General features: G+C 49.0%; 6 protein-coding genes across 6 annotated transcripts; 4 read left to right on the forward strand and 2 right to left on the reverse strand.

The window, feature by feature from the left end:
- Positions 1-402: 402 nt before the first annotated feature.
- On the forward strand, positions 403-2,318 carry MGYG_00472 (hypothetical protein; the record flags this gene model as incomplete). The annotated part of the gene is made up of 6 exons (XM_003176335.1): positions 403-528; positions 598-668; positions 756-869; positions 937-1,019; positions 1,086-1,490; positions 1,555-2,318. The coding sequence occupies 6 exons, from the start codon at positions 403-405 to the stop codon at positions 2,316-2,318; spliced, it is 1,563 nt and encodes a 520-aa protein (XP_003176383.1).
- A 1,537-nt stretch (positions 2,319-3,855) lies between these two features.
- Positions 3,856-4,848, reverse strand: MGYG_00473 (acetamidase/formamidase; the record flags this gene model as incomplete). The annotated part of the gene is made up of 1 exon (XM_003176336.1): positions 3,856-4,848. One exon carries the CDS (start codon positions 4,846-4,848, stop codon positions 3,856-3,858), a length of 993 nt encoding a protein of 330 aa, XP_003176384.1.
- Positions 4,849-5,421: 573 nt separating this feature from the next.
- On the forward strand, positions 5,422-5,942 carry MGYG_00474 (hypothetical protein; the record flags this gene model as incomplete). The annotated part of the gene is made up of 2 exons (XM_003176337.1): positions 5,422-5,441; positions 5,621-5,942. The coding sequence occupies 2 exons, from the start codon at positions 5,422-5,424 to the stop codon at positions 5,940-5,942; spliced, it is 342 nt and encodes a 113-aa protein (XP_003176385.1).
- Positions 5,943-6,991: 1,049 nt separating this feature from the next.
- On the forward strand, positions 6,992-7,572 carry MGYG_08894 (hypothetical protein; the record flags this gene model as incomplete). Its single annotated transcript, XM_003176338.1, is given in 3 exon segments — positions 6,992-7,050; positions 7,065-7,230; positions 7,504-7,572. The coding sequence occupies 3 exon segments, from the start codon at positions 6,992-6,994 to the stop codon at positions 7,570-7,572; spliced, it is 294 nt and encodes a 97-aa protein (XP_003176386.1).
- A 2,429-nt stretch (positions 7,573-10,001) lies between these two features.
- MGYG_00476 (hypothetical protein) lies at positions 10,002-10,484 on the forward strand (the record flags this gene model as incomplete). Its single annotated transcript, XM_003176339.1, has 3 exons — positions 10,002-10,085; positions 10,371-10,407; positions 10,450-10,484. The coding sequence occupies 3 exons, from the start codon at positions 10,002-10,004 to the stop codon at positions 10,482-10,484; spliced, it is 156 nt and encodes a 51-aa protein (XP_003176387.1).
- A 1,307-nt stretch (positions 10,485-11,791) lies between these two features.
- MGYG_08895 (hypothetical protein) lies at positions 11,792-12,176 on the reverse strand (the record flags this gene model as incomplete). The annotated part of the gene is made up of 2 exons (XM_003176340.1): positions 11,792-11,941; positions 11,982-12,176. 2 exons carry the CDS (start codon positions 12,174-12,176, stop codon positions 11,792-11,794), a joined length of 345 nt encoding a protein of 114 aa, XP_003176388.1.
- Between the last annotated feature and the right edge of the window lie 1,468 nt (positions 12,177-13,644).

The following is a 13,644-nucleotide window of genomic DNA, read 5'->3' on the forward strand; positions in this document are numbered from 1 at the left end:
CTCCGGCGGGACTCCTTGTAGCTATATAAATTGTGCTTTTTGGGCGCTGAGCGCGACCTTCTCTAAACGGGCTAGTTCAGTCATTCAAAAAGTCGCGGCTTTTGGCGTCACAGAAGTCGGACATTCGGTTTAAATATCAGTTCAGATCTTCTTTTGGCGGCTCCTCGAGACTCTGCTCTTAGCCAAAGTCGACGAGACGAGACAAGATATTTAATTACTAGCAGCAGGCTTCAATTTGATCCTCTGCCCTCGTACGCCGTCTCTCCAGGCATATCCTTTCGCCCGTCAATCAAACTCGTGTACCCGCCTCATTCGGCCTGGTTTTGCGACGATAACCACTGCTACATCGAGAATTAGCAGACAAAGAGACCGCAAGAGACGCAGAGACAGCCAGACGACAAGATGTTCGAAGCAGGCGTTGTTGAGACCGGCAAAGGCGACCTGGACGTTAGCTTCAACTCCGCCGACGATGCCTCCAACAACGACCAGAAAGACATGTCCCGGCTGGGGAAACCACAGCAGTTCAACGTGAGATTTGCCTCTGAAGTAACGGCGACCAGAGATAGCTGGACCTTTTTTACTGACTGGCATTGATAGAGAAATTTCCGTTTCCTGTCCACACTCGGCTTCACTTGCACGCTGATGGCAACATGGGAGTCGGTTCTACTGTATGTTGAAAGCTCAATCTCCTGCAAGACAGACTGATGGTGATGATGATCGAACGTGAACTAAACATGTCCTCTTCTCATGAGCAGTACTTCGACTCTTGCCCTGGTGAACGGTGGAAAGGCTGGCATGGTCTACATGTACATTGCCACCTTCGTCGGCTTCTTCTGCTCAGTAATATCCATGGCTGAGATTGCTTCCATGTAAGTTAATGCATACTATATACCTCATGCATTTGAATCGCTAGCTAACAATCGTAATAAAAAACAGTTCTCCAACATCCGGAGGTCAATATCACTGGGTCTCTGAGTTTGCTAGTCCCAAATATCAAAAGTTCCTGAGTTATATCACTGGTAAGACGGCTATACCCATGTTTTGTTCGTCTTCATGCATTCAGTGCTAACTGTTGGTTTTTTCAGGCTGGCTTTCCGTGCTGGGATGGCAGGGCGGCTTTGCCAGTATCTGCTTCCTCTGCGGTACTCTCATCCAGGGATTCCTCCAGCTGAACTACGGCGATGCATATGTCGCCCAGAGATGGCATGGAACCCTGCTTACCTTTGCCATTGCGCTCATTGCTACCTTCATCAACACCTATGCTGCTGGTCACCTCCCCAGCTTGGAAGGACTGATTCTCATTCTCCACGTCTTCGGATTCTTTGCTACCATGATCACGCTCTGGGTTATGGGAGACAAGGCCCCCTCCAAGGAGGTCTTCACTGAGTTCACCAACTTTGGTGGCTGGTCTACAGTTGGTGTTGCCGTCCTTGTTGGCCAGATTAGTCCCATCTTCTCCTTCTTGGGCCCTGATGGCGCAACCCATATTGGTAAGTTGGTCGTCTTGAAAGCATTTACAGTTATGTCCAGATGAGATACTGACTCCCGATGCAGCTGAGGAAATCAAGGATGCCTCTAAAGTTGTTCCATGGTGCATGATCTTCACTGCCATCATCAACGGCAGCCTTGGTTTCGTGATGTTGATCACCTTCCTCTTCACCATGGGCCCAGTCGATGACTCTATCCTTACGCCCCCGAGTGGCTTCTCCTTCCTTTCAGCTTACTACCATGCCACTGGCTCCACGAGCGCCACCACTGGTCTGGCATGCATCATCCTTGTCCTCGAAGTCTGCAGTGCCATCAGTATTCTCGCCACTTGCTCTCGCCAGGCCTTTGCATTCGCCCGAGACAACGCCCTTCCTTTCTCCAAATTCTTCGCCGATGTTGACCCGAAGTCTAAGATCCCAGTCAATGCTGTTCTCGCTACTACTTTCATCACTATCCTTCTGTCGCTAATTAACATCGGCTCTACTGCTGCATTCAATGCCATCGCCTCCCTCACTGTTGGGTCTCTCTATGCCTCCTACGTGTTGAGTATCGTCTGCTTCATGTACCGCCGACGAAGCGCTGAGCCATTGCCTGCACGACGATTCTCCCTTGGAAGCTGGGGAATGGGCATCAACCTCTTCTCCGCCCTCTACCTCTCCTTTGCCTTCGTCTTCACTTTCTTCCCAAGCACAAGGATTGTCACTCCCGAGACCATGAACTGGTCTTCCCTGGTATGGGGTGCCGTTATCCTGTTCGCCATTGCCCAGTACCTTATTCACGGAAGAAAAGTGTACGAAGGCCCGGTGGCATACATCCGCAAGTCAGAGTAAAAAGCATTTGCTCCATCCACCTTACGGCAAAAAAGTGTTTCATTTCTGTTCCCACCTTACGCACATACCATTGCTCTTGCACTCACCCTATTTTTTAATTTCTATTTTTTTTCATCTATTCTACGCCTTTCAAACACGGTTATTTCCGTTTCTATTCTTGTATTGCATTATGAACAAGCTTTATTTCAGGGGTTTTATGTCTTCACTCCTGTCATTCGACCCATTTTACTGGGCTCCTATTTTTCCATACCCCTATCAAGTATTAACTGTATCTGCTATCTTAACTATGTGTATAGATCCAGGCTATATCATGACGGAATAAGCCAACGGTATGCATGGTTAATGAACGGTCCATATCTCCATATTTGTCTATTTATATCCGTTTTTGTCTCTCCTTCGACATATCCATATTACTCCTTATAGGCCGGCCCCATTTCCCACGTTGACGGCTCAATCTTTCCGGTTTTGAAAGTCCGATTGCTTCACTCAAGCCTCCGGCCACTTGTCAAGCTTCGAACCATCAACTTCAAACTTCTAAGATACGGGCAGATCCACATTCCTTCCGTCGCAAGCGAGAGAGCCTTTTTTTTGCTTCTTTTCTGTTTCTGCACAGAACGCAGGCTATGCGATAAAACTCCGAATATTATGTCACAGCACATGCATACGGGGAATAATTTTTTTCCATTACCCTGCGAGTTAACGACCTTCTTGTTTAGGCAGGTCGTTTTACTTCCTAGCAACGTGGTATCAAATGCTCGTCTGGTGGTGATCCATTCATTCGTATTATTGTCACTATGCATGGAATGAGCGCTTTATGGCATTGTGTTTTTCCCGAGGGAGGTCGAGTAAAACATACTTATATTATAGTTACTTGATGGGCTTTGTCGGGGGATTCTAGTTTCTAGCTGGTTATATGATTGAATGCAAGTGCTGTTTAGATCAGATCATCCAGTTACTTTTACCCTAGACTAAGCAAGGATAATTATGCAGCTAAAAGGGCGCGCTCCTCAATCTTGTTCATTGTTTCTATCGTTATATATCATGCCATGCAGTGTTTTTTGGTCGCTCTTGGCTGAGCAAATATGCATGTAAGTGCATGCCGCCGAGGAATGCCTTGAAAGGGGTATCTTTTAAATATATGGAGTATGAAGAGACGGTGAAATGCATAGCACGCAGAGTGTATAGACCAGGTGCAGTGCAGCCAAGCGTCGGTTAACTCCTTCAGCATCCGAGCTGCGGGAAATCCCAGGCGAACGGGACCAGGATGACGGAAATATGTGGGTGAATGTATGTACATCTAGTGCATGACATGGGGGCCGAATATCGAATCCATGCCTATGGGTATATTTTATTATGTTATGCATGCGTTGGTTGTGTATTGGATGTGAGCAGTCTTATATGCATTCATGGCGCAAGAAATAAACATGTGAGAATTATGTGGAAGAGAGCAGGCATCAGAAGTGCAAGGAAAACCAACGAGTAGAATGAATCATGAAAGTAACGCTCCAAAAGTAAATGCATATATAGGTTGAAAAATTCAGGTAGCCGTTCCATTTGGCCGATCTGGGGCCACAAATATGCTTAGTGGCATTGTCATTACAATAGCATAGTTGGGCATGTCAACGACCTCGACCATCTTGAGACAGCCTGCCACACTGGTGAGCATATAGGCCTCCTCTCGCGTCAAGTCCTTGGTGCGAGTGAGCCATTCGATCATGTTCCGGGTTGCTTTCCGAGTTGCCTCGAGGAGGTCAGAGTCGATGCCCATGGTAGCGTATTCGCCCTTATCGGCGTCGATATCTGCCGCAGAGAGCGTCTGCTTGAGCGGAGGCGTCTGGAACTGCGGAGAGGTAACCCATGGCTGGTCTTTGCAGACCGTCAGGCGTAGTGAGGCAGTGAGAGTGGTCTCAACGGCCGTTCCGCAGACCTCTCCGTCTCCCTGGGCTGTATGGCCGTCACCGCAGCTGAAGAGGGCACCCTTGGTACGGATGGGCAGGTAGAGCGTTGAGCCCGCAGTGAGGTACCGGCAGTCCATATTTCCGCCAGTCTCCAGCGGCGGGATGGTAGAGAACTCGCCTTCGACGCCAGGAGCAACGGCCATAATGCCGAGAAAGGGTGCCTTGCGGATATGCACGCCTTCCTTGAACTTGACGTAGGGCAGGCTTGGATCAATGTCCCATATCTTAAGCCTCGCTTCCGGAAACTCATCAGCCAAGAGGCCAAAGTTAGGCACAATAGCAGTCCACGCCCAGTCGCCAAGTTGCAGGTCCAAGATCTCAACCTTGAGCACATCTCCGGGCTCGGCGTCGTTGACATAGATAGGTCCGAATCCAGGGTCCGCCCTCGCAACGTCGAACTTCAATATAGCGTCGTCGCCGGAATCCCTTGTTATCATGCCATTGCTTCCGTCAAGCGCATCGAAGGTGACCGTCTCACCCGAGTTGACCGTAAGGACGGGTGGGATATCTCGAGACCACTTCAGGTGCTGCTGGTGGCGGTGGACATGTATCGTCTTGGTTGAGAGGCCCATGGTGACGGACTATGAGAGGCAAATGCGAACGGCTTTGGCTAGTTATCCTTCTCCTCTGACGTGTATCTGCGTAGTGGCTGCGATGCTGTCTTCTCTGCGCGTCTCGTTGCTCTTCATCCAGCCTCCAAGCAGCACTTCCATGAGCAAACTGGACCGGGGAGGGAGAGAGGGAGGGAGGGAGGAACACAAGAGGACCGGTAGGCGGGACCGGCGCTGTAGTTATATAACCAACTAATTATATCGCAGCCGAAGCAGGTAGCAGCTCAGTCAAATGCGCTTCCAGCCCATCCTTGCAGTGCGCAAACACAGCGAGGGTGGACAACAGACAGCAGCCTTAAGAGGACGAGGAAGACGGAGGAAAAAGAAAGAAAAGAGACGAGGGCGAACGGGCGAGTGGGAACCGGTGGGCTTCCCAAAGAGGAAGGTCGCTTTGCCTCGACGCCGTCGCTTGTGGAGATTTCTCCGCCGCGCAAAGCGAATAACACACGAACGACTCGCTCTATACACAGACTGAGGGCATGTATATACATGCGCTCCGTATGTTCCGCGCGTTCAAAGAGGAAGGAGATTGATATGTCTGGCACGCGCGAAACGTAAGTGCAAGCCACAGCTCGCTTTGCCTGGTCTGTCCCCCCGTCTGCTTGCGCGTTGAGTGGCCGGAGGCGCCATCCGAGACCTGCTCTAGTCACTTGTTGATTGTCATGGAACTGACCTGCCAGGCGCAATCTCGCCAGCCAGCGTTATCTCCAGATATTACAGCTAATTAGCGCAGTGGTGCGATTCTGGGATGGCCTTCCCAACGATCTGTTATCGTCTGGGGAAACAATATCGATGTTGCCAGCTTTAAAGTGACTAGCGGCCCGGGGGGCCCTGGTTGCTCTCTGGGATCTATAAACTCCCTTTCTCCAGCAACTCCCAGGCATGCCGATTCAGCCCGCAGAAACGGAGTTGGTTCATGGTTCATCAGGCGATCGCACGAGAAACGAATACGCACAGACGAACCCAGGCTTCTTACCGAGGCTTTTCCTTCCTTTTCAACCCCAGGTTTCGAACGCATAACTATACGGAGTATACACAACTGTCAATTAGCATAGTTGACGTTGACTCCCTCGATCAGGTGGAGCTTGATGGCAAGCTTCTCGCTTCGGTAGATCAAAAACCATATTAAAATATCCAAGGGAGACGCCTGTTTCATGTTCCATGTTCTGGTGCGACTACCTAGGTACGCTACCGAGGAATGGAAGGGCGCTGAAGATATATATACCTGCCATGGCTTTGAAGTTCAAGCTCGTCATTCCGCATCCCGAAGCCGGACTCGCATTACGAGCAGTTCGCTTTCGTTCTTTCTTTTTTAGCTACGTTCCATCACGGGTGGGACCGAGCTGCCGGCATCCATCGTCCACTCGGATGCCGTTCCAGGGCAAGACTTTGGCAATGCCGTACATATATGCATGCACAGATATTGGCACGTTCGGGCATGTGTATGCAGACGTCACTCTTTTGATACCCGGGAAACCCCATGGGCTAGCATGAGGAATAAGATTTCAACTAGTTATTAGATCGGAGAGCCTCCCGTTATCGCGAAGCGTTGTTTCCACGGTATGATACCTAGGTATCTTTTGTCGGTAACATAAAACTAGCCCGCCGCTGTGAGATTAAATCGCCGGCTTATACCTACAACTTCAATTAATTCCCCACCTGCCTGCCTTTCGCTCCAGATGAGTTGAATACCTTAAAATCTCTAGCACCGCTCTTATACCATTCTTCAAATATCTACAGGAACAGAGCAGGAAGAATAAATAGTTAGCTTTCCAAAGAAGCCAGTTCCGGGAAAACGTTGCAAGTTCGATATTGTCGATGCCTATGGCATATATTTCAAGCGGCTGCCATTCTCTACGTCAATGATATTCATGGCCTCTGTGATGTTCTGTTGGTGATCACCCTGTGCAGAACATGGGCAAGTTTTGGCCGGAACCAGGATAGTTACCAAAGGTGAGCTTTGTGCATTCACAGTAACTACGGCCCTTGCCCAGTAACTCTAGCCCTATAAAACGGATAAGTTATAGCTAAGGGGTTGGACTGGGGCCACAGACGCATGCTGTTACCTGACCTAGTCTTCTCCTTAACCGTTTTACCTAGCACAATGGCAAAGAACTTATATGTTCGGAATATTACGGATGCGTTCGCAGTATCATTACTGTGGTAAGTATATCAAGGAACGGATCCTCTATAGAACCGTTATATGCAATAGCCGATACTGTCGGCACCGGCTTCCCATGGCTCTTGTACGTATTACTTCTAAAACCCCATGCAAAGCTTTCAACAATGCCATTTTCGAACGTACTCACACATAACCCAAGGCCACGCAAGACGCTACAACAAGTGAATTATCAATCACATTGGGTCCTATGAGCTGGCCTTGCAATACTGTGAAATACTGATATAATTATAAGCCTGAACTTGTTGGGAAGTCCAGCTAATCTCATCGTTAAAGCTGTCCTCACGACCCTTAGTGCGTATGTAATTATTGTGAGATACTAAGTATTTCCCCAAAGCCTTTCTCATGTTTAGCAACATGGTCTTGGGAGGCATAGGTTCCCTTGAGCTAAACCGGAGAAAGTGTGATCTTTGCTCTCTTTTAACTCAGAACCCTAGCTCATTGCGGATGGCTACTTCTCCGGCTTCGATATGCAGGCAGACATCCTTTCTGCGTCCTTGGAGTAAATTGGTAATTAGTTGGTAACAGTTGGATAAGTCAAGATATAGGGCTCAACACTGAAGCATAACTGTAGTAAACATAAAGTTGTTCAAAACATACCGTTTCGGGAAGGAGCATCTCGAGACGCGCGTGTAGTTACGCGGTCCGGGGATACCTTTAGCCGCGTTGTTACGCAATCTACGTCATTGGTCTGGGGAAGAAACCTTAAATAGCTGAGCCGCAACGCTATTCGAGGGGACAAAAGTTGAACCTAGACCTGTGCCGTGCTTGATATGAAGAGCAATGCGTGTGAAACAAGACACTGGCACCTTATCCTGAAGCAAACACTAGGGTATATGGACTGAATGGGTATCACGAATACCCTAGAGGATATTTTTTGGCTATAGCATCTCATTGAATATCCTGGCTAATCCCCAAACCTCAATGTGTCTAAGACAATTGTAAATTTGAGGCACTGAATTCCTCTCGAGGCGTTTATTGGGGAGAGATCCATGCCATAGTCCCATATGTTATCGCCATATTTTCCACATGTTAGTGTACCGCGGAACAGCCGGGATTCAGTAATTCCCATCTCCAGGAATATCAGTAATGGCTACCAATGCACTATCCCGATGCTCGAGACTTTCTGGAAATCAACCAGTCTGCTGCTGCATGAATTGGTCTGGCTTCCGCGGAGAAGCTCCCACGGGTCATATTCCACTAGCTCCTCTTGCCCAGCGGATGAACCGTGTGGGTCAACAAGAGCATTTTAAAGTTTCAAAGCCCGCAAGTGTTTAATCGAACGACTTCAGGCATGTCATATAACACCAATGCCACCATATCAAAGTAAGTAGCCGGCGTTGCTGGTTGAAGGCTCGGGTTCTAGTTCGTAGAGCCGATACCAACGTGTTATTTGACGGAAAGCTGGGCGTGGTTTAAAGGTCGTAACTAAATGCAGATAATGGGAAGAATGAGGTATCACAATAGCTGTATTGCTTGACATCCGACTCTGTAGTCATTGCGAAGTTGGCGTGCAGATAATATTGCATGTAAACGACGAGTCTAGATCCATTATCCCGTTTCTGAAGCCTTCTAAGTGCAAGGCAGTGGATTCTACCTGCAGAATCAAAACGCAGAGGTCCACGGATCGACAGAAGCTGATCGAAAGTTGGCGCTAAGTTCGTCTAGAAGTCGAGCGGCTGCGTTGATTTAAATTGACGCCAGTTAGCTCGCAAACCCTCTTGTGTTCTCGAACAAATATGGAGCTAAAAGAAAACGTATCACTATTTGATTTTTTTGTGGCGTTTCTTATTTCGTTGGTGCTAGAACCATTGAATGAGGATCGCTTCGTTATGAATATCGTTCTTAGTAGATTGGAACGAGGTTGTTGATAGCTCAAGCCAACATTAAAGGAAAGATAACGGAGTTCCCATTTAACGGTTATAGGCAATGCATAAATCGCAAAATACAGAACATGCTTGATGTATTATCCGTTGTGAATCATGGTGGGCGAAAAGCGAGGACAGATAGCTTTTATCGACAGAAAAGTGCTGCCAGAAAGGGTTTCATCGCAAATATCATCTAATGCATACTATCCTCATCATAAAGCATATGTTGGAAAGTTGTCCACAAAGAAAAGCTCCCGGAGGAGGTGGGCTGATGCGAAACATAAGAAAGGAGCAGAAGATTGACAGATATGCCATGTCGCTCAGTAGGGGCCTTGGTTGTATTTGACTGCCAAGGTTACCTTTCAGCGTGAAGAGCCACAAAACCACCTCCGATTAAAATTACCGTGTCAAGCAAGGCATTCAAATTCCTACATGATACTAGCTCCGTACTTAGTCACTCGCCTCGCGACCTGTCACCCCGGGAGCATGAGTGCGGCAGCCATGTGATGGTTCTGAGGCTGTTTAAAATTTGGAAGTTGAGGTTGACGAACCTTCCCGGAACCAAGGTGCGTGGAAGAACGGGAGAATGATGGGCAGAAAGAGTTCTAGATTTCGTGGTGACGGAGATTGTTGGTATTTGGCCCGAGCCAGGGAGAAAGAGGCATCCAGATCCTGGGCCGGGACAAATATCCACTGCCTGGCATGGATAGCGGCCAAACACACTTAAATGTGCAGGAGAGTGGCTCCCGTTATCACGAGCCTTGACAAGGCATCCAGCAACGGGTTACACAGCTTTGCCATTGGTGGGTGTTGAACACTATTTTTTGAGCAATATATAATCGGGCAGGCTGGCGAATCGATAATGAAGATCCAGCGAGCAGCATCGATATTCACGCATGCGGAAGAGGAGAGTATGATATATATATGCATCCAATGCACCAACCAAGAGTCAATGGGTGGAGATCTGCATGTTTAGAGGCTAGGGCTTGTCGGCGTATGTGTGCGAGATATGAAGCGAGGGTGCGAATGGAGGACTGTAACAGACTGGGATTGGTGTTTGTTCAACCATGTTCTCCTCGGCCGTGAGAGGAATCATGGCCCAGCCTTCCAATTGGATTCCTGTCCGTGTTCCGCCTGCCATTCCAAGGCAGGTATGTCACCCATAATGCGATTTTTCTCCTACCAAGAGGGGGGCGAACCGTACAACTGCACGAAGTAATGCCTCGCCGGTGACCTACCCTGAGGCTCCTTCATAACATGATCAGTGGTGATGTTCCCGGGTAGTCCCCCTGTATTTTCTAACTGGGCCAGAAGTCCTGGCTTGATTCACACCTTGGCTGCAAGCCTGAATGTATGAATCCACTTTCGAGCAGAGGCAAAATGAGCGCTAGACGGACAACTCTCAGGCCGGCCTAGAAAGGATAACAAAAACGCAGAGATGCATCTCAAACCAGGCTGACCTACCAACCTACTGTGTGTATATTTCGTTTGTCTGGGGCTTACTTGTTTAATAAGTAATGCCGTATCAATACGAGGCTGCCAGGCCGTAGGAAAATTGTATAACCGGATATCCAGCAGAGAATATAGCTAATTTGATCCGTCGCCATGAGAGTAAGTAAAGAGAACAGTACTATGAAGAGTGCATCATTTGAGCTTGAGACACCTTGCTCGACAGGGTCTTCTCTCCCATTGCAGAATGACGCAGGGCTAGAGGAGCTAAAGGGGTTAGTAGAACCGTTTTTGTACCAGGTGGCCACAGGGTATCGTTTTAAAAAGGTATTAGTATAACGGCGGATAATATCAGCCATCTGACATCTCTGAGAGATCAGGTTTTGAATAATATATATAGCGTAGTTGGTAAGGAGAGATGAGAAGACCGGCAACTTAGGATAATCCGGACTTTTGAGGGAAGGTATAAGGTAAATAAAGCCCAGCGTCGTGAGAATACCCCCTGTCGTTACTGAGTTAGTGGTATGGAGGACGTTCTGGAATAACATAAGGCAGGTATTTTTGACAGAGTGTGGCTGGCTGTCTGCTAGGATGCGGTGGGGCCTGCTGGGGGAGCAGAGAAGAAAAAAAGGAAAAAGAAGAGAGGAAATACAGGTACGAATGCAAAAATATCATATGTAACCTCAATCGGGGTCTAAGATCTCTCGACTTCTTGATAATTTCGCAAGGAGGGTATCACACGCTATGTCGTTCATGTGAGAGGCAGAGTAAGAGCTAGTTTCGGGCAATATCTGTATAATATTGATTGATCGTCTTTACGGAACGAGAGTGTGAAGATTGGCGGATGAAGAAGCGTGCCATTTGAGCCGTGCAGCCCGGCGTAACGGGTTCGTCATCCCCATGTCACTTACTGTCCCATTCATTTCTTCCCCTTCTTTTCTCCATTCTTTTTCTGTTTTTGGTTTCCTTTTTTTGCAATTGACTGGCACCCGACGGTAAGCCCTACTCCGCACGAGTGCGTACTCATTATAAGTAAAGGAAAAGGGGGAAACACATTGCAGCGTAACGGAGCTCCCAGTTTCACTAAAGATATGCAAGATTGGCCATCATGTGCGACGGGTTCGGCGAGGGAGCCAAGGGGAAACATCTGGAAAGAGATAGTGAATCCGGAGGAAGAGGCCAGGATAGAGGCCAAGTTACGAGCAACCCCATCCGATATGGACGCCCTACAATAACTCCGTGGTTCCGCGGTCCTGTCGATTGCTCGTTGGTGGCTGCTGACGGGCGATCAGGAATACCCCTGGCCATGCATCAAACTAAAGGCCGGCAAGGATGTACCTTAAGCCGCCGCGGATAGCGTTGCGCACACCTACCATTCCTCTTGTACGCCGTATCAAGTACGGAGTACTTAAGCCCGCTGCCTTCTTCTTCCTCCCTCTTCTCCCATGGCCTGGTCCTCCTTCTCCCGCGTCATGCTGCTTCCGTGATGTGAATGAGTATATATATATAGCTCTGGGAACACGCTGCCGCAGACAGGGTAGCACATGTCATGGCCGGGCTGTGGGGGTCTCTGACGGCCGTCAGCAGCAGCTAGTCACCTCGGTCCTCAACACCGGCTCTAGCGCTGTGATTGGAAGCGGGTTGAACCTGCGCAACAGCATGCTATCCTGAACGCAGCTCTGCATGCAGCACACCATTGACTGTGGGCTTGGTCTGTCAGGGTCCAGCCAATCACCACACCATCCCTCGGGCGTCGTCGTCTCGTCCCGTCCGGCCGCCTTTCGAGCAGTCATATCGCTGTCCTGGTCGTGCTTTTTCCTGCTGTATCAATAGTTCTTGCTTCTCGTTGTTCCGTAGAAAAGAAAGAAAAATAAAATAAAAAAAATAAAAAATAAAGAAAAAAGTAAAACGCGCTTTTGGCGCTTGTCGCCCGCCCGAGTCACGCCCCCATCCCAAAAGGGTAAGAGAAAAGCCAAAAAAAAAGCAACTTTGGACGACGAGCTTTCGACTTCTTCCTTTTCCTCACTTCCTCTCCTCAACGACGACGACGCGCAGGAAGACGAACGACGGCGAAGAAGCAGACGCGGAATAAGAAGAAAGCAGCCGAATACACAGCTCCATAGGCTATCGCGGCGCGCGCACTCCAGCTTTCTCCTTGGACGCCGAAGAACCCAGCTCGCGAGGCAGCTGCTCGCCCCCTTCCCCAGACCCAGCCAGAGCTTGCTGCAGCCGACGCAGCACAGCACGACACAGCGAACTCACCGTTTCTCCCCTCGCCGCGCAGGGCCTCACACATACGCTCAAGAGACCGACGGACAGACCCAAGGAGCAGTAACTCTCTGGGACATAGATCCGAACTGGCGACTTATCCCTGCTCCGTGATTTCTCTAGCTCCTCCAATTACATACGCCGGAAGCTTGTTCGTCGTCGTGCAGCCCATTTGAGGTCGCGCCATCCATCCCCCATCACACTTATCCCCACGGCTCGACACCAACGCCCAAGTCCAAACCCGCAGAGCCCCAAGACGGAAAAAGAAAAAGACGAGAGAGGGCAGAAAGATAACTGAGAAAAAAATTTAAAATAAACTAAGAATACAGTGCCAAAAGCGGGAAAGAGACAGCGAGAAGCGAACCCAGGAAGAAGCGGATAATAAGCCCTTCACTCGAGTGACTCTGAACGTGTGCTGGAATTCTCTGAGAGTCCAGTGCCTGCCTGTTGGCTGTCTTGTTTCATCGCTGATCCATATTATAATATATCCCGTTCTGCAACCTCCAAGTCATGGGTGCGTGTCTCCCGGTCGTTTCTTTTTTATTATCATTCTTCTCTCGTCCCTCGATTTCTCGGTTTAATTCTGTCTCTTACATATCTTTTTTCCTTGCCCCCTTTTCCCTTTCTCCCTACCTTTCGGCCCCTACCCTCTCCCTGCTGTTTGCTAGGAGACTCGCATATACCGTAAAAGATTGATATTTGTTCCTTCGTGTCTACCTTTCTCGCTGCTCCATTGGAGCTGCTGCCTTTTGCATATTTGTTCTCTCCCCAGTCAGCCAATTTCCGCCTACTCCCGTGTTTCCTTACCCCCCCCAAACAGGACCCTCCCATCCCTCTCACCTTGCCCTGCCCTATCACTGTTTACCTGCTCCCACACTCTGTTTCCCTGGCCTTGGCCTTCTGCTGCTGCAGTTGAGTCAACTCAGTCACCGTTGTATGAACTAGGCTTCCACGCCATCCCATTACCCACTCCCGAAGGAAAAACGTCACCTT

The sequence above is a fragment of the Nannizzia gypsea genome, genomic scaffold (assembly GCF_000150975.2).
Source record: "Nannizzia gypsea CBS 118893 supercont1.1 genomic scaffold, whole genome shotgun sequence".
Lineage (NCBI taxonomy): Eukaryota > Fungi > Ascomycota > Eurotiomycetes > Onygenales > Arthrodermataceae > Nannizzia > Nannizzia gypsea.